At 44.1% G+C, this 20,007-nt stretch overlaps 1 protein-coding gene across 1 annotated transcript in view; it reads right to left on the bottom strand.

Moving 5' to 3' along the window:
- The window catches only part of xrcc5 (X-ray repair complementing defective repair in Chinese hamster cells 5), a 94,814-nt gene that overhangs the window by 12,418 nt on the left and 62,389 nt on the right, over positions 1–20,007 (bottom strand). Inside the window, exons 14-17 of the mRNA XM_060930334.1 lie at positions 12,559–12,755; positions 9,660–9,747; positions 9,492–9,561; positions 366–475 (exon numbers count right to left, since the gene is read on the bottom strand). Of these exons, the coding sequence (XP_060786317.1) occupies positions 366–475; positions 9,492–9,561; positions 9,660–9,747; positions 12,559–12,755 (465 nt within the window). The remainder of the gene's footprint in view (positions 1–365; positions 476–9,491; positions 9,562–9,659; positions 9,748–12,558; positions 12,756–20,007) is intronic.

Genomic DNA, 20,007 nt, shown 5'->3' with positions numbered 1-20,007 from the left:
CTGCTGGAAACCAATGTCCAGTAAGTCCATACGGTTGTAGTGGATATTGAAGTCCGGTACAGACGAACAACACGCAAAAATACACACAAAAAACATAAAAAACGTGCACAGGTAGGGAGAGCTTGTAGCCGCAGCCGTTGTAGTAGAATTGTATATAGTAGGGTTTTCCAGCAGAAAAGGTAGAAGTAAAAGCAGAAGTAGAACCAGAAGTAGAAGTAGAAGGCGGAATATGGCGTTTGACCTACAAGATGGCGTCTGTCACAATCTGGATCGGCTGTGACATCACATGCAAGTGCTCCATAGACTGACCGTATCGATTGTAAAGTGAACCCTAACTGAATACGGAGTCTTGATTGAGCGTTCACCTTAATGGACTGTTCCCTAAAGGCCTGGACACATGCGAGGGTCTTCATGTAGTAGTCGGTGCTCCTGTTGCCCAGCAACTGCTCCATTCTGTGGGTGAGCTGCTCGCATGCTGTTGGAAAGACCAAAACCGAAACGAGTGTCAGTGGGACAGTTAAGCATGAACATGTGGAAATGTTGCAAAACTACGACAAAGGTGACAAAACTGATTATTTCAACAGACGTGTGAGCCTGATCAGTTGTGAGTGACGTTTCTGCAGATGACAAACACCGTACTCAATGCAAAAACATCAGCGTGCACTCAGAAACTAACGTGCTCAGTTGCTGAACAGTACTCTCAGTACTTGTTTTTTGCTGTGTTCACACTTGTACCGGTACGAAAGTGGTATAACCGTATCGATACAAAGTATACCGGTACAGTTTAGTGCATCTGTCCACGCTAGTGAGAAATGTTTGCGGTTTTCTTTCACGGAAGTTGAAATGCGCGTGCGCGAAATGTTTCCGTGGTTACCGAGTAACTTCCTTCCGAGAATATGGCGGATGAAACGACGCGTGTGCTTTTTGTTGTCAATGTACAGTCTGTATTTCTGGTGGTCATTTATTCAGTCGAATCGTATAAAACGCGCGAGGCAGTTGAGAAAGAAACAAAGAAAACGAATCTCCCTTTCTCCCTCTTTCCTTCTCTTCCCCTCCCTTTCTCTCCCTTTTCCCCCTCGTCCTCCTTTCTTCCTCCCTCTTTCTTTGCTCCATGTAGCTCCACGGTCGTTTTGAGCCATTTTTTGACGTTTTATTTACAGCTGGAAAGCACGGGCGTATTGTACTGTATGAATAACCCGGAAGAAGTAGGAATGGTTCATTGCGCTTGCGCATTATATTTGCATCGATACAGAGCCGCTTCATCTGTCCACACTACAGCGAAGCGCTATAGTACCGATACTGTACCGGTACGAAACCCATACATTTGTGGGTTTCGTACCGATACAGTTATACCGCGACAGTACCGGCATAGTTGCTAGTGTGGACAGGTGTTGCGGTACGAAAGTAGTTTCGTATCGGTACAAAATCCCTAGTGTGGACAGGGTATTTGACTGGGCGGACGCAACAATAAATGGAAGAAGAAGGAGTGTTAAGGATATATCAGGGATGCTATTCAATTATTTAATATTATTAACAACCTGAACCCCTGACTACATCATTGCTTGTTTACTGCAATGCATTATGGGCGATACCCGGGGTCAGCACCGCCGTATTGTCGACTTTTACCTTTGTTAAGCACTGCATTGTTCTGTCTAACCGGTTTTAAAGGGGAACTGAAGACATTTTTAATCTTGCTTTATTTCTTAATTAACATGTTATTCAATTACGTTTTCGGTTTTATTAACCTTATATCGTGACTCGTATTGGCATATTATGGTATATTACACTTATCGGCCTTTTCGGTTTTTAGCCGTGTTGAATGTAGTTCGTTTGGTCCACGGCAGGCGTCACTTATCCGCGCGATCTTCACGAGACTTGTGTGAGACTTCGAAACGTGAAGTGAAGTGTCGTGTCAGCGCCGCCATTTTGAAAACTGTTTACACAGCGGCCAGATCGCCATATCATTCCATCTCATCTCATCTCATCTCATCTCATCTCATGATCTCTAGCCGCTTTATCCTTCTACAGGGTCGCAGGCAAGCTGGAGCCTATCCCAGCTGACTACGGGCGAAAGGCGGGGTACACCCTGGACAAGTCGCCAGGTCATCACAGGGCTGACACATAGACACAGACAACCATTCACACTCACATTCACACCTACGCTCAATTTAGAGTCACCAGTTAACCTAACCTGCATGTCTTTGGACTGTGGGGGAAACTGGAGCACCCGGAGGAAACCCACGCAGACACGGGGAGAACATGCAAACTCCGCACAGAAAGGCCCTCGCCGGCCACGGGGCTCGAACCCAGGACCTTCTTGCTGTGAGGCGACAGCGCTAACCACTACACCACCGTGCCGCCCCCCATATCATTCCAATTTAGATTAATTTCAAGATTTGCCAGCTTCATCAGTGATGGAGATTATTCCATACGACTTCAAACCATTGGTGAAATGGGGGGAAAAAAAAAAACATGCTTTCGGACACTAGTCCGTCGCGCTGGTATTTACGTCATTACTGTCGCACAATTAAAACGTGCCAGATCAGTCGGCTGGTGGGTTTCAAAATAATAAAACAAATGCATGTATTTTTGTGATAAATCCATATTATACTGAGCGCATTTCCCACATTAATCTTTCTTCTTTGCCACTGCCTTTTATTAAATCAAATTTGAGACTTAATTTTATTTTTTTCAGCGCGGCCGCAATGCATGATGGGATATATTGCTTTGTTTAGTGACCATCGTTGTACACTACTTTTCGTGATGCATTGTGGGATACTTTGAGCGTACTATATAGGGTGTAAATAATCCTCACTAAGGTTTCGGACAGCACTACAAAATGGCGTACTCGCTATATAGTGCCCTATATAGATCAGTAGGGAGCGATTTCGGACACAGGGAAAACTTCCGGCTTGATTACATCAGCATTCGAAAAAGAGGGCGCGCGCGTCTTTTGACAACGTTGGCAGATGTCGGTCACTTTGATTTCCGCTCTATGTTTTACTTGCGTCCTACGATGTCTCGCACAGGTCTCAACGAATCTCGTTTATGGCCGTTGCTTTGACGTACGGACTGATATATTACAGAGCATATTTCAAACACTCAGAACTTGCTATAGCAGAGACAAAATAGCGATCAAAAACGCATTCTGATATTTAATAAAATGAGAAATAGAATTTTGATAATACAAGGCCATCATGCTAAATGCATTTACACGACGATCAGCGTGGCAAATTAAAAATAAGTTAGAACACTAATCAACATTTAGTAAAAAGTATCATGCGTGATCAAATAACCCTGGTAATCTGTAATTTAAACCACTTTAATTTCACCAGTTCTGCGGGTTTCTTTCCCTGCACATGATCGACCGAGCGTGTTCTTCCTCCCGATCCGTATTTTACATCCTGATGGTGTAACGTGCGGTACGCCTTGCCTGGTTCTTTGATCTTTCAGACGTGTTCATAAAGATATTTGTTTCTGACTTTAAATACCATTTAAAACAGTATTTTTGCAATCAAACCCACGGAATTCTGCAGATTTTTCACAGCCCTGCTCAAGTGAACTGCTGTGTGTGTAACTGTGTCTCCACAACAAAGAGAACACCTAATTTGAGCTTTTATCAGCTGCCAATCGAGAAGAAAGAAATGGATAAGTTTAATCCGAAACTAAAACCTTCAAACTGAATCGAAATGGACAAGGGTCTGTAGCTTACAGTTCTCTGGTGGGAAAAAGACGGACTTAAACTGTGACCCAGCAATATTTCCATGATCTGCGGAACGGCCTTCGGTTATAGAAGATTAGAACAATCGACACTGTTCATCGTCTGAAACTAGCGATATTCCAAAGCCTGTAAAACACAGAAGCGTTCTTCGGCCTTTGCCTCTCGACGTACCGAAGCACTCGGCAGCCGAACGAGCCTGTCGGACCGATAAAACTCCCAAACCACCAAGGGTTCTCTTTCGGGTCTGTACTGTATAATGTTCAGTGTACCTCACGAGCAGCACTGAACATGACACAGCAGTGGGTTTCCAAAGATTTTTTATTTTTTTGTAATACGTTTCCTGATATCAAGTTTTATTTAACTAATCACTCATTTATAAATGTTTTGATAAAGCCTCGGTCACAACCGGCCGTACGTGCTCCTACGGCCGGTCTACGTACAAAAAACCGCAAGAAACGCACGGAGGGCACGTGTGACGTGCTGATTTTCAAGCCGTAGACTGGCCGCAGATCGGCCGCAGAGGTTCTTTGTCATGTCAAACAAACTCAACGGGCGCTTACGTTTTTTTCAGGTTGCAAGACAAACTTACGGCCAACGTGCGTCTTTCTCCACGAACAAAAAAAAAAAAAAACGCAGCGATGTGGGAAACGCCAAAAATGGCACGGCCAAAAAAACCGTACATCCGGTTGTGACCTAGGCTTAAGACATTCTGAGATTTGATGATGTTGTACAGTGTGGTAGACTCGGTCGAGACTCTTCCCTTCTCACTAAGCTTGATTTGGATTCCGATTTTCCTGCTGTAAACCCTCGACATTTTATCCACCTCTTTAAATCCCCAATTTCATTGTCTTCTGTGAGAGAGCACGGCAAAATCGCTCCTCTCACATCGCTCTCATGTAAAATTAATCTAACATCCGCTGTATTGCACAAATACCGACCACGGCTATCCCCCAGCAGGCCTAGACATTAAGCATTTACCACTGGTGGCCCAGTGGAATTGAAAAGTTACTGGGCCAAATGGAAAATGTGGTGGCCCGAATGCGCGTGGTACCCGAACCACAGCTGCTGCAGGCCGCCACTGCAAGCACCATAGGTGCTTGCACAAAGAGGGGGGTCCGGGGGCCCGCCCCTGGAAAATTTTGATTTTTCAATTCATATTCGCGCATTCTGGTGCATTTTAAGGTGAAATTAATGAAAATAAGATTATTCATATTTTGCTAACATTATTATATATCTTTATTGTTTGTTCACATTTATATTTTATTGTTTGCATTTCTTGTTCTATCAATTTCTTAGTTACATTTAAAAATTTCCTTTGTTCTTGTTCTCTGTTCGTTTAACACATGCTGTTGATTACTGTTTTACATTAACAATTGTTTGTATAAGTTTTAGAATAAGCTAAGTTTTGCCTCACCATGCAACTAACTTGTTTATAGAATAAGCTTTGCCTGTAACCCATCCTGTGTGACGTAGACATATTTTCCTTTTTTTTTTTTTAAAGATATTTTTTTGGGGGGCTTTTTTTCACCTTTATTGGATAGGACAGTGTAGAGACAGGACAGGAAATGAGCGGGAGAGAGACGGGGAGGGATCGGGAAATGATCTCGGGTCGGAATCGAACCCGGGTCCCCGGATTTATGGTATGGCACCTTAGCCACCTGAGCCACGACGCCCCCATATTTTCCTTTTTTGTCATGGTTTCAACTTTGGCTCATATATTCTCAACATTGTAGATATTGAATTCTCACCACTGTAGATATTCTAATAGAAATAGAGGTACAATGAACTTTTTACATACACCTTTATATAATAGCCACAAGACACACACAGGCCAGTCCCAAGTCTGGATGAAAGGTGAGGGTGGCATACTAACCCTTATCATGCTGGATTTAAATGGGCATTTTTATTGCCCATGAAGAAGTTTTATTTCTTAATTAATAAAATATCATGAGAATCACTGACAAACCATACATTTCCTGAAAGGGTGGACTTTGGGGAATAATCTAGTGAGATTTTTGCAAAGCCTTACCTGCTCGGGGGTGATTTATAACCCTAATTACCTGTTAATTAGCTAATTAACAGGTATGCTCAGGTGAGCCAAAAAGGGGTGAATTTTTTTTTTTTTAATAAGATATAAACACCAAATTTTCAGGATATGCCCTTGGGGGAACTAGTAGTAAATTTTTGCAAATTCAGCTCTTTTGCATAAACCGTTGCCATGGCAACAGCAGATACCCTAGCAACTGGGGGTATACTGGGTTTAGCATGGTCTGGTTGTACCAGAGAGGGTCAGAATAGTTATTATTTCTGTTGTAATGAACTAATGTAAACCTAGTTTGGCTATTTTGATAGATTTCATCATCTTTGGATATTTGAATAATATAATATATGGGATCAGATCTAATTTACCACATTATTTTATCTGTTCTTCTATTTCAGTCATAGCAACCAACATTTATACTTAATTCTTGAATCACTAAAAGTTGATACACGTGTAGCCATATTTCTTGGCAGTGTATCCTGAAATTTTGATATTAATATACAAAGTCTGAACGACTTTACACCGTCTGAAGCTAAAGCACGTGTGTTGAAATGCTGTTTTACGGTTTGGCGAGTTGTAAACCGAGCGTGACATCGCGCGCTCTGATTGGCTGCTGAGTTCAAAATGAAGCCGAACATTTCCGAAGATGCACGAAGACGACACACTCCTGCCGCGGGGCGGAGCGGAGGATGACAAAAACAAAGATGGCGGACCTCGTATCGAAAAGGTGCATTTTATGAACAATTTCTTCACAATTCTGGGTAAAATTAGCCTGGCAAGCCAGACTAAATGTGAATATTTAGTCTGGCCTCGATCCGTAGACATTTCCGAAGCGGGTAAGAGGAACAAACCGCTGTCTTTCAAACTGTCTCTGTGCGTATAGGCCAACGCTCTGACCAATCAGCGCAACAGTGACTGTGACGTAGTCAGAGCGACAGAAAGCAGTGAGGGAGACCTTGAAATAAATAATTTTTCCAAATGCGTATTAATTAATAAACAGGTTCTAGATATTAAGAAGTTTGGAGATAATGACCACAAGTTTGGAGTCTGTACCACATACACATTTTTTTCCAAGTGTTTTTCAAGGGTTTGCTTAAACTGTTTTTGAGAGCTTTTATTTAGTGGTGTTTGGTGAAATAATTTCCCTTAAATTTAAAATAACAGGAAAATAAGAAACAATCAAAAAGTAATGTTTCAAAGCTGTTTATTAATTCTTCGTACTGCACAAACTAGCCCCATCCTTTTGGCTACGAGCGGAGCCAGCTGGTAGATCAGACTTTTGCCATAGCCGGTCGGCAAAACAGCGAAAACGTCCTTCTTGAAAAGGAATGAGCGGAGAGCCTCTTCCTGCTCATGTTTCAACGAAAACTCCAAGTCTAATTCTTCTAAAACTGATTCCAAAGCGGAGTCAAACGCGCGCTGTGCACTAGCCGTAGCCATCTTTCCTGTTGCGCTTTCTCCAGCATCGCGCAGCTTTGTCGTCACTCCTGCAAAAGCCCGCCCAAAGAATCCAAACAAAAACCTTGCGTTGTGACTGGCGGGCACGATTTGATGCCCGGGGTCTTTTTGTTTATATGGTGCGAGGCTAGACCCATTCGCTAGGCAAAAAATATTTTTGGCCGCTAGGCGGGTGGGTCTAGTTTACTAGGCTAGGGTAAAATATGAGTAATAACATTTGTTAATTTGTATCGAAAATGTACTGGCCCGCCCGGGCCACTGTTTGGCCAAATTTAGTGGCCCGAAAGACATAAACACCGCCGGGCCATCGGGCAAGTGCTAATGTCGAGCCCTGCCCAGAATGCATCGCGATAAACAAGTGATGACGTAGTTATTCTTGGGGGCTACTGCAAAGCTCTAAAGCCAATAATCAAAATGTACAATGTGCTATACATTTTTTTTTTTGTTTGTTTTTAATTTTCATATTTTCTCCACAATTTAGTCATGGCCAATTCCCGCCCACCAGACCGCTCTCCCTTTTCACATAACGGCTACCAACCAGGGAGGGCAAAGGCCATCAGGTGCTTCTGCCAAGGTATGTGAAGTCAGCTGAAAGCATCTTTTCAAACTGCTGCTCAGGCAACATCAGTGAGCAGCGTAACACACTGCACCATCTACACACCTCCTGTGTGCATGAGTTCAGACTCCCATGACTGGTGAGTGTCACTTGTGATAGATAAAGGAGACAGAGTAAGTCACTCCACCCTCCCTGAGTGCTGTTCTTTAATTTAAATTCTTTAATTTTAATTATTTCCCTTGTTTTTCATGTCTTTATTCATGTTTAGGTTATGTTGCTGGAGGATTCCAAGAATAAGAATTTCATTGTACTGTCTTGAGTACATATGATAAAGTTGAATTGAACTGAAATGAATTAACAAATAAATTTTAATCCTTGGCAAACTGCTGCAATAAAAGGGGGAATAAAACACATCGGGGTGTGCTAGTGTTGAAAAATAATCGCAGACATGCATTGTGGTCGTGCTGAAAGAAATCAAATTAAAAGTCTCAAATTTGATTTAATAAAAGGCAGCGGCAAAGAAGAAAGAAAGGATTCAGCCTTGATTTAAAAGAACTGAAAGCTGCAGGTCCTTTGTATTGATTAATGTGGGAAATGTGCTCAGTATAATATGGATTTATCACAAAAACACACGCATGTATTTATTATTTTGAAAACCCACCAGCCGACTGATCTGGCACGTTTTAATTGTGCGACAGTAATGACGTAAATACCAGCGCAACGGACTAGTGTCCGAAAGCGTTTGTTTTTTTGTTTTTTTCATTTCACCAATGGTTTGAAGTCGTATGGAATAATCTCCGTCACTGATGAAGCTGGCAAATCTCGAAATTAATCTAAATTGGAATGATATGGCGATCTGGCCGCTGTGTAAACGGTTTTCAAAATGGCGGCGCTGACACGACACTTCACTTCACGTTTCGAAGTCTCACACAAGTCTCGTGAAGATCGCGCGGATAAGGCCTCTGCATGCTCTTGCGACAAGGCTTTCGCAGACAGTTGTAATTTATCGTTGAGCGGGGAGTAATAGGCGTGCGCGATGTTATTCACCGCCACAACGCAAGGGGGCGCGAAGTCGCTAGGAGTAGTTGGTGGGTGTGGTTAGTGGAGTGTTTATCCTCCGGTTACTTATAATGACTAGAACTGGAGTCGTATAGATGTACGTACTTCCTCACTTCCTCGATCAACCGCTCTTCGTGCTGCTCCATCTTCGTTCGTGTTTTTAAAAATGGTGGTCGTGAAAACAAACCAGACCGGGAAAGTAGGGAAGCGGAAGTGCGTGTACAGCGGATGCAGAGTGGACCAATCAGAGCCCTCTTGTCTGCGACGCTGTCTGCGAGGCTTCTGCGGTGGTCACAATTTTTGGGAGGTGCGCGCAGAGCGTCTGCAAAGGTGGGGGGGCTACGCAGACGCTATCTGCGGCGCCGTCTGCGAGGACTGGGTTGTCAGCATAAATTGGCCTATAAGCGACGCCTGCCGTGGATCAAACGAACTACATTCAACACGGCTAAAAAACGAAAAGGCCGATAAGTGTAATATACCATAATATGCCAATACGAGTAACGATATAAGGTTAATAAAACCGAAAACGTAATTGAATAACACGTTAATTAAGAAATAAAGCAAGTTAAAGGGGAACTAAAGTCATTTTTAAAGTGTTGAAAGAGATAACAAAAATAAATAAAGAAGGAAAGAATAAAAATCTGTTTAAATCTCACCTTGGTCAAAGGGAATGGTCTTCTTTTGAACTAAAGTGCGGAAGTTTCCTGCAGGGTTCACGCTACCGACCTTCAAAGAAAATACATGGAGGTACCATATTAGCTCTCCTGTCAATTTTGTTCAGAATCAAATGTTAAAATCCTAGAACTCATTTGACACTTTCTCACAGAGGTAATGTTTCCTTCTGAAGTCTCTGCGAGGCTGAACTTCTCCCCTTCATCCATTTTGAATTTCTTCGTGTCAGGCTCTTCGGTGCTAGATTGGGGGGGAGGGTACAATCAGTGTTGTAGTCGAGTCACTAAACCTCGAGTCCGAGTCCAGTCTCGAGTCCCGAGTGTTCAAGTCTGATTCAAGTCCAAGTCATTTAAAAAAAAAAAATCGAATCGAGTCCACTACTGATCCGAGTCGAGTCAGAGAACAAGTCTCCATCTGCACCATTTGACGGTGTCTGTTTTAGCACCATTAACATTAGTTTGTTCCTGAACGTGACGTGTGAACAGGTGAATGTGCTTCTCTTTATCAGGGAGTGTGAAGTATTCTGTCAGAGATGGTTGGAAGACGGATGGAAGTACAGAAGGTGTGTTTATTAATACAAAAGAAGACACAAACAATCCGGAACGGCAGGCAAAATCGTAAAACAGGCGATAGAGGCACAAACAAGCTATCGTAGACTCGGCAGAATCAAAGACAAGAAATAGGAAATCAGGGATCAGGAACCCAAACAAGGAAATAAGGCTTGGTAATGTATCAGTAACGCAACTCAATACTTCGCAAAGTAAGTGTGTTTTCACAGTTTTTATATATATCGGCGTGCTGATTCCGCCTTAATCCTGTGCACGTGCGAGTCATTTACGGCGCACGTGAGGGTCCGCTTGGTTCACGCGCTGTCCGGAGTGCATCCGAGAGTCTATCTAATGCGCGTTCCAGATATAATCTTATGCGGGGCGGCACGGTGGCGTAGTAGTTAGCGCTGTCGCCTCACAGCAAGAAGGTCCGGGTTCGAGCCCCGTGGCCGGCGAGGGTCTTTCTGTGCAGAGTTTGCATGTTCTCCCCGTGTCCGCGTGGGTTTCCTCCGGGTGCTCCGGTTTCCCCCACAGTCCAAAGACATGCAGGTTAGGTTAACTGGTGACTTAATGCCGCTTTTCCACTACAAACGCGGCTGAGCCGTGCCGTGCCGAGTCGAGCTGAGTCGGGCTGAGCGGGGCTGTTGGAGTTGCATTTCGACTACAACCGCGCTGAACCGTGCTGGCTGGGAGTGGGTGGACACATTGGGTGGAGTTAGCGAAAGTGGGTGGACGTCACGTAATGTCGTTAAGCAGCGCAAACAGTGACATCAGTGACAGTGGCGGAACAAGTCAGAGCCGGGCCGGGGGCGGGGCAAATGACCGGGCCCTTTATTAAAGCTTATCATAACATCATTTTAGGCTACAAAATGTCCGCAACTGCGGTGTTTACCAATTTCAACACTACCGGGTGCAACTATGTTATTTAGTACATCAAGTCCTTCAAACGAACATGTAACTCAGAAACAAAAACATTAGGATACTGTACATGGCTCATAATAAAACATCAATAGCCTATACTGCGCACATTATTTGAAGGGCATACGAATGAGCGCTCAGAGGTTGCAACGGTGACAGGAAGAGTCAGAAATAAAAGGAGGGCGGTGCAAACCTCACTGAATGCACTGTGTTTACCAATTTCAACACTACGGGGTGCAACTATGTTATTTTGTACATTAAGTCCTTCAAACGAACATGTAACTCAGAAACAAAAAAACATTCGGCGACATACTGTACATGGCTCATAATAAAACATCAATAGCCTACTGCGCGCATTATTTGAAGGGCATACGACGAGCCTTGCGCTCCGCGAACTCGTCCACGATGCTCTGTATGTCACTGATTCAGTGATCTTTTAAGCGGTAGTCTCACGACCCGAATAGTAAACAATAAACATGGAGGACATGGAGTTGTTAGTGTTGCTGGTCTTGGTGCTGTGGCTTGTTGTCACCGACAACGCCAACAGATACTGGCAAGAGCGTATAGATGAGGCGAGGCGCATAAGGCTTCAGAAATTCTCGCAATTCGTAATTATTCTTCTTCCGGGTTTGCGGTGTTTACAGATCCCAGCGTGCTCGCGGGGCGTGTGTGGGCATGTGATGACACTCCTCCTCACCAATCAGTGCACAGGGGAGTGTCTGCTCACGCCCCCAGCCTCACTCGGCACGGCTTGGCTCGCTTCAGCCCCACTCCAAAACGGTGTGAGTTTTAGGGGCTAAGCAGGGCTGAAACGAGCTGAGTCGTGCTGGTTTTTGGTAGTCGAAACGCGAGCCGTGTCGGGCTGAAGTGAGCTGAAGCGAGCTGAAAAAGGGTAGTGGAAAAGGGCCATAAATTGACCGTAGGTGTGAATGTGAGTGTGAATGGTTGTCTGTGTCTATGTGTCAGCCCTGTGATGACCTGGCGACTTGTCCAGGATGTACCCCGCCTTTCGCCCGTAGTCAGCTGGGATAGGCTCCAGCTTGCCTGCGACCCTGTAGAACAGGATAAAGCGGCTAGAGATAACGAGATGAGATGAGATAATCTTATGCCAAATTATTACGGCATGTTACAAAAAAAAATCAAGAAAAAAATCCGAGTCCTCGTGTCCAATTTACGAGTCTGAATGCAGTTAATGCGCGAGTCCGAGTCATCAGTGCTCATGTCGAGTCATGTGACCGAGTCCTTAAAATTAGGGCACGAGTCCTGGACTTGAGTATGACAAGCCTGGGTACAACCTTTAAAGCAGTAGAGAGCCACAAAAAACAAAAATCCACACATAAGGTGATTTCACATAAAGGCGTACATGACAACGCGAGAATTTTCCATGTTCGCTTGGCTTTCCTTTTGGAAAACCAGGTAAATGTTCCTTGGTGATAAATTAAATTTAGTCTTAGACTAACGAGGAGCTACAGAGTGGAATCATTGTTATTGATTGTATGCTATAAGTGCTTAGCAATGCAGCTCGTGTCCCGCGGTCCCCCAGACCTCCCTCCTTTCCTGCTGACCAGAGGGTTTGTTTTTTTACCTATTCCCAAACACATCCGCACTGGTCTTCTGGCCCTTCTTTTGCACCACCACCTTCAGAGTGAAGAGTTTCTTCATCTCCTGGAGAGGTGCCTGGCAGCGGGCAGAGATGGCCTGGGGCCGATCCAGCATCTGCTTAAGCCACATCTCCATAGGGGGAAGTGGTACATCTGGGTTCAAGCCACGATGGTGTAGACACTGCAGTAATGGGGGGGAGAAAAAAATCTATTACATTTCTATGCAAACAAATTTTGGTAAACATAAACAGCCCCCTGTATAAAACCAGGGGTCACGTGACCAAAGGATATACCAGGTCAAGTTTATGATGGAGGGCAAAAACCTTTTCGGTTACTGAAGTCGTTCTTAGCTGCCTGATAGTACGTCAAATCATTCACTTCTCAAGTTACATGACAGCTGTTGAACTCGAAGGCTAGTATCTCACTGGGCTGCGACAGCCCGCGACTAGTTGGAGACGCAACAATTGCGATAAAATATGCGAATTAGCGACAATTTTCAACTGGAATCACACTGAATTGATATTCGCGTATTTTACCGCAATTGTTGTGTCTCCAACTACAGGGATGAGAATGGGACATTTTAAAAAAAACTCTGAAATGCCTGGCCGGTCTAGGGGGCATCTGCCCAATTCACAATCCCCCTTTCCCACTTACATACATACATACATACATACATACATACATATATATTTATTAGTGCTGTCAAGCGATTAAAATATTTAATCGCGATTAATGTCGCGACTGTCATAGTTAACTCGTGATTAATCACAATTTAATCGCACATTTTTGTCACATGAAAAACCATTGTAATTCTCTTATCAGCATAAAAAAGTGAATGGGCTTGCTCACCGTTCGAACTACGGGGGTACACGGGGGATCCGAGATCCCCTGAAACAGACATGAGATCCCTTGAAAACATGATTTGGGAAATGTTGGGGGGGTCTCTAAAATATTGGCAAAATGTTTATTGACATAGCAATCGTGTGTAACGGGAAGCATTTGCATATCCAAAGTGAGCGCGCGATGGAGAGCCGCGCTCTGAGACAAGCGCAAGCACCCCCCCTCCTAAGGGAAAAAAAGGGACCTCCCGAAAATATCGGCATAGTTCGAACACTGGTTGTACCAATGTTTTTTTTTTATTGCAGAGCATAACACGTCTTGTCACAGCCACTGCAAAGTCGGGCTGGAGCCGCCGATGGGAAAACGAAACCTAAGCCAAACACCGTGGCTCTTCGGGGGAGGGCAGAGGACTCTGGCTGTGCGGGGCGTGGCATTACAACCTAGCTGCTATCGTTTTTCTAAGCAAAGTCTCTGTTCCAAGTTCCTGGCAGTTTCAAAAGCTTATGAAAAACCTACATCATGTCACAGAGCGTTAATCTTGCGATAAAAAAAATTATCGCCGTTAAAATTGAGTCAAGTTAACGCGTTAATAACGCGACATTTTTGACAGCACTAATATATATATATATATATATATATATATATATATATATATATATATATATATGATTTCAAATTCAATGATGGTTTAAAACGTTTATAAACTTGTTGCAAGGATGGACGGCAGTGGAGCAGACAGACAGCCGGAAAACTTCTTCCTCCAAAAATATATATTTTTATTTTTTCTATTTTCAAAACTTTTCTTAAAATAATGCAAATATTTACAGTGCGCCAACCAAAGGTTCAAATTGGCAAAAAGAAAACTATACAAACAAAATAAGAAAAAAATAAAGATGCTTCAAGTTTGCCAGACTAAATCAAAAAGGACCCTAAACAAAACTATTAGTCAGCCAAACCACAGCACCTTCAAACAAGACGTTCCAACCACAACTGAGGCTCTGGAGCTACTGCAGAGCTTCCATACCCGCAGCCCCACCCACAGGTGAGCCCAAATTGCAAAATTAATCAATCAACTAAATAATGACATCCTAAATACAAAACAACAATTTAAAGAAACAAAAACACAAAATATACAAACATCCAAAATAATTTTCATTAACCAAAAACCCTTCAGTGCATAGTAAAATACATGTTTCCCCAACACCAGTAAAACACCCCCGTTAAAATAGTCCGTTCTACCAAACACCCGCGAAACCCCTCCATAACAAGCCAATGGTACAGTCCCTCGGTTTCTCGCAACAAACAGGAAGTATGTGGAGTTCGCGTGATGAGTTACTAAAAACTATTTTGTGTTATAAAAATGCTAGAACTAAATAAACTTGACGTTAGAAATAACCGGTTTGTACGTGTGTTTCCTAGACCACAGACAATGCTTAACAGATGCGAGATGAAAATGCTTAGAAATGTGTGATGCGTTTTACATACGAGTGGAGCCAAACAAATGTTACTAGAATGCCGGTAGGCCTTTCCCTGCACTCGGAACAAATGCTGCTCTCGTTAGAAACTATGGCAAACGGTGGAGTATGAAATGCTTGAAAACCAGTAATACCCATACAGAAAACAGTAATGGAAATGAAGCGCAACTCACAGCGACAGGTCAGCCAAGATGTTTGAACGTTGCCGGCAGATTGCTGCCTATGCGCTGTGCGCTTGCGAGAGAGGTGTGTGTGTGTGTGTGTGAAGGTGTGTGTTGCCGGAACTCATCGCGAGTTGTCGTTAGCATAAATATTGAAGAAAGCAATGACGATTTCCGTTATCACAGCTGCAACTAATTTTGCGATGAGCGTTGCCGAAAGATGCTGGCGGGCGGTCGGTCCTGCCTGCTTGTGCCACCACAAGCCTCGCCTCGCGCCGGCCCCTACCCCCCCCCAAAAAAAATTCTCAACGGATTTACACGTTTCACAAAAATGACATTTTCAGTGGGAAAAATTTGGAATTCCGCGGATCCGCGGAAAATTCTCATCCCTGCAACTAGTCGCAGGCTGTCGCAGCCCGGCTTTCCCTCGGCGGGCAGGGAAGTAGAGGAAGCCTCATGGGAACTGACTTGAAAAGGGTTCGCGACGGCTTTGCGACACCGGCGACGCATTTGCGGCTATTTTGAGAGAAATTTTGTCGCACGAATTTTTTGAACATGTTCAAAATTTCAGCGACGAAGGAGCGACACTTTGCGACTCATGAGAGGAAATTGAGAAGCCCCGCGAACGTTTCAAGACGCTTTTGAAACTCTCTCGCGAATGACGTTCGCAATTTGTCGCAGCCCAGTGAGATACTGGCTTAAAGGTTCACCAATTCACACCACTCTTCAGGGACATGTCATTTTACTGTAACAAGCACCATGTAACGTGAGATATGGAAACATCTGGGAATTTCCCAGCATTCAGCAGACGAGCTCACACCTGGATATGTAAACTTGTACCCAAGAGATACTGCTGTAATCATAAAGATGTTCCTTTTCTCGTCCCAGGACTCTGAAATCACAACATACTCTTACTGAACATCCTTTCAACACACTTCATACTGTGCCGTTATAGCACACAGATGGACAAGAGAAGGATTTATAATCTCACTATGTGGTGCCACACAGACAATTCTGAGTCTGGATCTGATCAAATTTTCTTCCTCGTGTCATCTCAGGAAGGTTTTTGCTCCCGCTGTTGACTCTGGCTTCCTCGTGAATGAAAATAAACCCAAATCTGAATTTTTGTAAAGCTGCTTTGTGACGATGTCTATTGTTTAATAAAATTATTATACACACAGACTACTTTTTCCATGGAATAAAAACACGTGTTCTATTCCCTTCTAGTGGGTTTATGGATGGCATGCAATATCATCATCATATCGCTTATCCTCCGTGTATAACGCCGTTCTCCCCAATGGAGAATGAGTGTGCAATATTGTTATAATATTGCACGTTGTCAAGACAACATGACGTCACACGTTGGAGCTCATGTGAAGATCCAATGACAAAACTTTTCTGCTGCGCATGCGCACAATCATTTCTTTGTCGGCCGGGAAAGAGAGAAGACGAGGCTAATACAGTGCTAGGTTTAAGCACTAAATAAATAAACTGAAACCGAAGACGCGCTGGACACCCGAAAGGCTACCAAAACTTCATCATATATTCTTCACGCATATTTACGAGAGAAAAACATACCAACAGACATCGAAAAACTGGAAAAGAGACACAGCGGAGATGTAAAATGTCCGCACTAGCAAGTGACTGTGACAGTTTGTAAACACACATGGCCACCAAGTTCGCTTCATTAAAAGTGGAAGATTTTGAGAGAATTTTGGCTGCCAGGTCGCTCCGTTGTGCGTAGCTGTCAATGTTGATTTTAAAGGAATAGTCCACCGTACTTCCATAATGAAATATGCTCTTATAGGAATTGAGACGAGCTGCTCCGTACCTCTCCGAGCTTTGCGCGACCTCCCAGTCAGTCAGGTGCAGTCAGACGTGCTGTCACTCCTGTTAGCAATGTAGCTAGGCTCAGCATGGCCAACGGTATTTTTTGGGGCTGTAGTTAGATGCGACCAAACTCTTCCGCATTTTTCCTGTTTACATAGGTTTATATGACCAGTGATATGAAACAAGTTCAGTTACACAAATTGAAACGTAGCGATTTTCTATGCTATGGAAAGTCCGCACTATAATGACAGGCGTACTAACACCTTCTGCGCGCTTCGACAGCGCATTGATACGGAGCTCAGATATCAATGCACTGCCGAAGCGCGCAGAAGGTGTTAGTACGCCTGTCATTATAGTGCGGACTTTCCATAGCATAGAAAATCGCTACGTTTCAATTTGTGTAACTGAACTTGTTTCATGTCACTGGTCATATAAACCTATGTAAACAGGAAAAACGCGGAAGAGTTTGGTCGCATCTAACTACAGCCCCAAAAAATACCATTGGCCATACTGAGCCTAGCTACATTGCTAACAGGAGTGACAGCGCGTCTGACTGACTGGGAGGTCGTGCAAAGCTCGGATAGGTACGGAGCAGCTCGTCTCAATTCAGATAAGAGCATATTTCATTATGGAAATACGGTGGACTGTTCCTTTAAAAGTAACTAAGTAAATTACACAAGGACAATAATAATAATAATCAGCTTGACTGCGCTAGCATTGGCCTGTGCTAGCACTACAGAAGCTAGAAGCTAACTGGACTGCTGCACTAACAGCACCAAGTCGCAGGTAAGCTAGTGTCGACCTTCGCTAACGCTATTGCTACGCCGACTAGAAGGTAACTGGACTGCTGCGCTAACAGCACCGAGTCACAGGTAAGCTAGTGTCTGCCTTCGCTAACGCTATGCCGGCTAGAAGGTAACTGGACTGCCGCACTAACAGCACTGAGTTGCGGGTAAGCTAGTGTTGGTCTTCGCCAATGCTATTACTACGCCGGCTGGAAGCTAACTGGACTGCCGCGCTAACAGCACCGAGTCATGGGTAAGCTAGCGTTAGCCTTCACTAATGCTATTGCTACACCGGCTGGAAGCTAACTGGACTGCCGCGCTAACAGCACCAAGTCATGGGTAAGCTAGCATTGGCCTTCGCTAATGCTATTGCTATGCCAGCTGGAAGCTAACTGGACTGCTGCACTAACAGCACCGAGTCGCAGGTAAGCTAGCGTCTGTCTTTGCTAACGCTATTGCTACGCCGACTGAAAGCTAACTGGACTGCCACACTAACAGCACCGAGTCGCAGGTAAGCTAGTGTCCACCTTCGCTAACGCTATTGTTATGCCGGCTAGAAGCTAACTGGACTGCCGCACTAACAGCACCGAGTCACGGGAAAGCTAGTGTTGGCCTTCGCTAATGCTATTGCTGCGTCGGATGGAAGATAGCTGGACTGCCGCGCTAACAGCACCGAGTCATGGGTAAGCTAGTGTTGGCCTTCGCTAACGCTATTGCTGCATCGGATGGAAGCTAACTGGACTGTCGCGCTAACAGCACTGAGTCATGTGTAAGCTAGTGTTGGTCTTCACTACTGCTACACTGGCTGGAAGCTAACTGGACTGCCGCACTAACAGCACTGAGTCGCAGGTAAGCTCGCGTCGGCCTTTGAGAATGCTGATATGAAGTGTGTATGTATAATAATAATAATAATAATCTTGGCTTGCTTTTTTTCATGGTCTATCAGATATATTCCATTCAGCCAGCATGATATTGAATGAGTCGAAGACGAGTAGCTGAACGGAATATATCCGATCGACTATGAAACAAAGCCAGCCAATATTATTTAATTATTATACAGCACGAGCTACTTCTGGCAACTAGACAGAACTCGACGCTAACGGCGTCGATGGGGACGCCTCCGCCCGGTAGACCACACACCTTATTAAGTTGTGATTTGGGGATGGACATTTGACCTCACAGTAATCTTGACCTGGTGAAATTACTTGTATTAGCCCTGGAGATACTGTGTTCACAAGGTTTTCGGACAGACATTTGACCTCACAGCGACCTTGACCTTAGACCTTTTGATCTCAAAATCTAATCAGTTCATGTTTATCCCAAAGCGCACGAATGGTGAACGTTTGGTGAAATTCCTTTCATTAGCCTTTGAGACATGGCGTTCACAAGGTTTCGGGACGGACGCACGCACGCACGGACAGACGGGCAACCCGAAAACATAATGCCTCCTGCACCTTACGGTGGCGGAGGCATAAAAATCACGTGTTCTGATTGGTTCCTTGGTGGGCAGCATTTTCCCGTAACGCCCGTGGGCAATTACTAACTTTCTTTCCAAGGCACCGGCTTTCAACGTTGCAAAAAAACAAACAAAACGACAAAAAAAAAAGTTTAACTGGAAATTAAAATGGAATCAAAAACGGCTGAAACACAAACGAGTCACCGAGGTATTCAAGAAATGAGCAACGCAGAGCATTCAGTCACCGCTCACCGAGATTCAGTTTTGAAATCGCTAGCCGTTTATTCTGCATGCGTGACTCAACTACGTTACAAATATGACGTGACTGAAAGCAGCGTTACGTCTCTTTATAACAGAGATGCCTACTCCAAATTTTGAATTTCAGTATTCTTGAAAACATTTTTCAGTATTTTGGAATGATTTTCAGTAACATTAATTTATGCGCATTTCCATTATTAAGAGGTATATATATACACACCAATATGTTTAAAATTTTAATTATTAAAAAGAACTGTTTTGTGTGAATTGAATAAAACAAATCGCAAGCAGCCATCTCATTCATCTCATCTCATTATCTCTAGCCGCTTTATCCTTCTACAGGGTTGCAGGCAAGCTGGAGCCTATCCCAGCTGACTACGGGTGAAAGGCGGGGTACACCCTGGACAAGTCGCCAGGTCATCACAGGGCTGACACATAGACACAGACAACCATTCACACTCACATTCACACCTACGCTCAATTTAGAGTCACCAGTTAACCTAACCTGCATGTCTTTGGACTGTGGGGGAAACCGGAGCACCCGGAGGAAACCCACGCGGACACGGGGAGAACATGCAAACTCCGCACAGAAAGGCCCTCGCCAGCCACGGGGCTCGAACCCAGGACC

Source organism: Neoarius graeffei, chromosome 9 (genome assembly GCF_027579695.1).
Source record: "Neoarius graeffei isolate fNeoGra1 chromosome 9, fNeoGra1.pri, whole genome shotgun sequence".
Classification (NCBI taxonomy): Eukaryota; Metazoa; Chordata; class Actinopteri; order Siluriformes; family Ariidae; genus Neoarius; species Neoarius graeffei.
The sequence above is the reverse complement of the archived record's forward strand: the minus strand, read 5'-3'. Positions and strand labels throughout refer to the sequence as shown.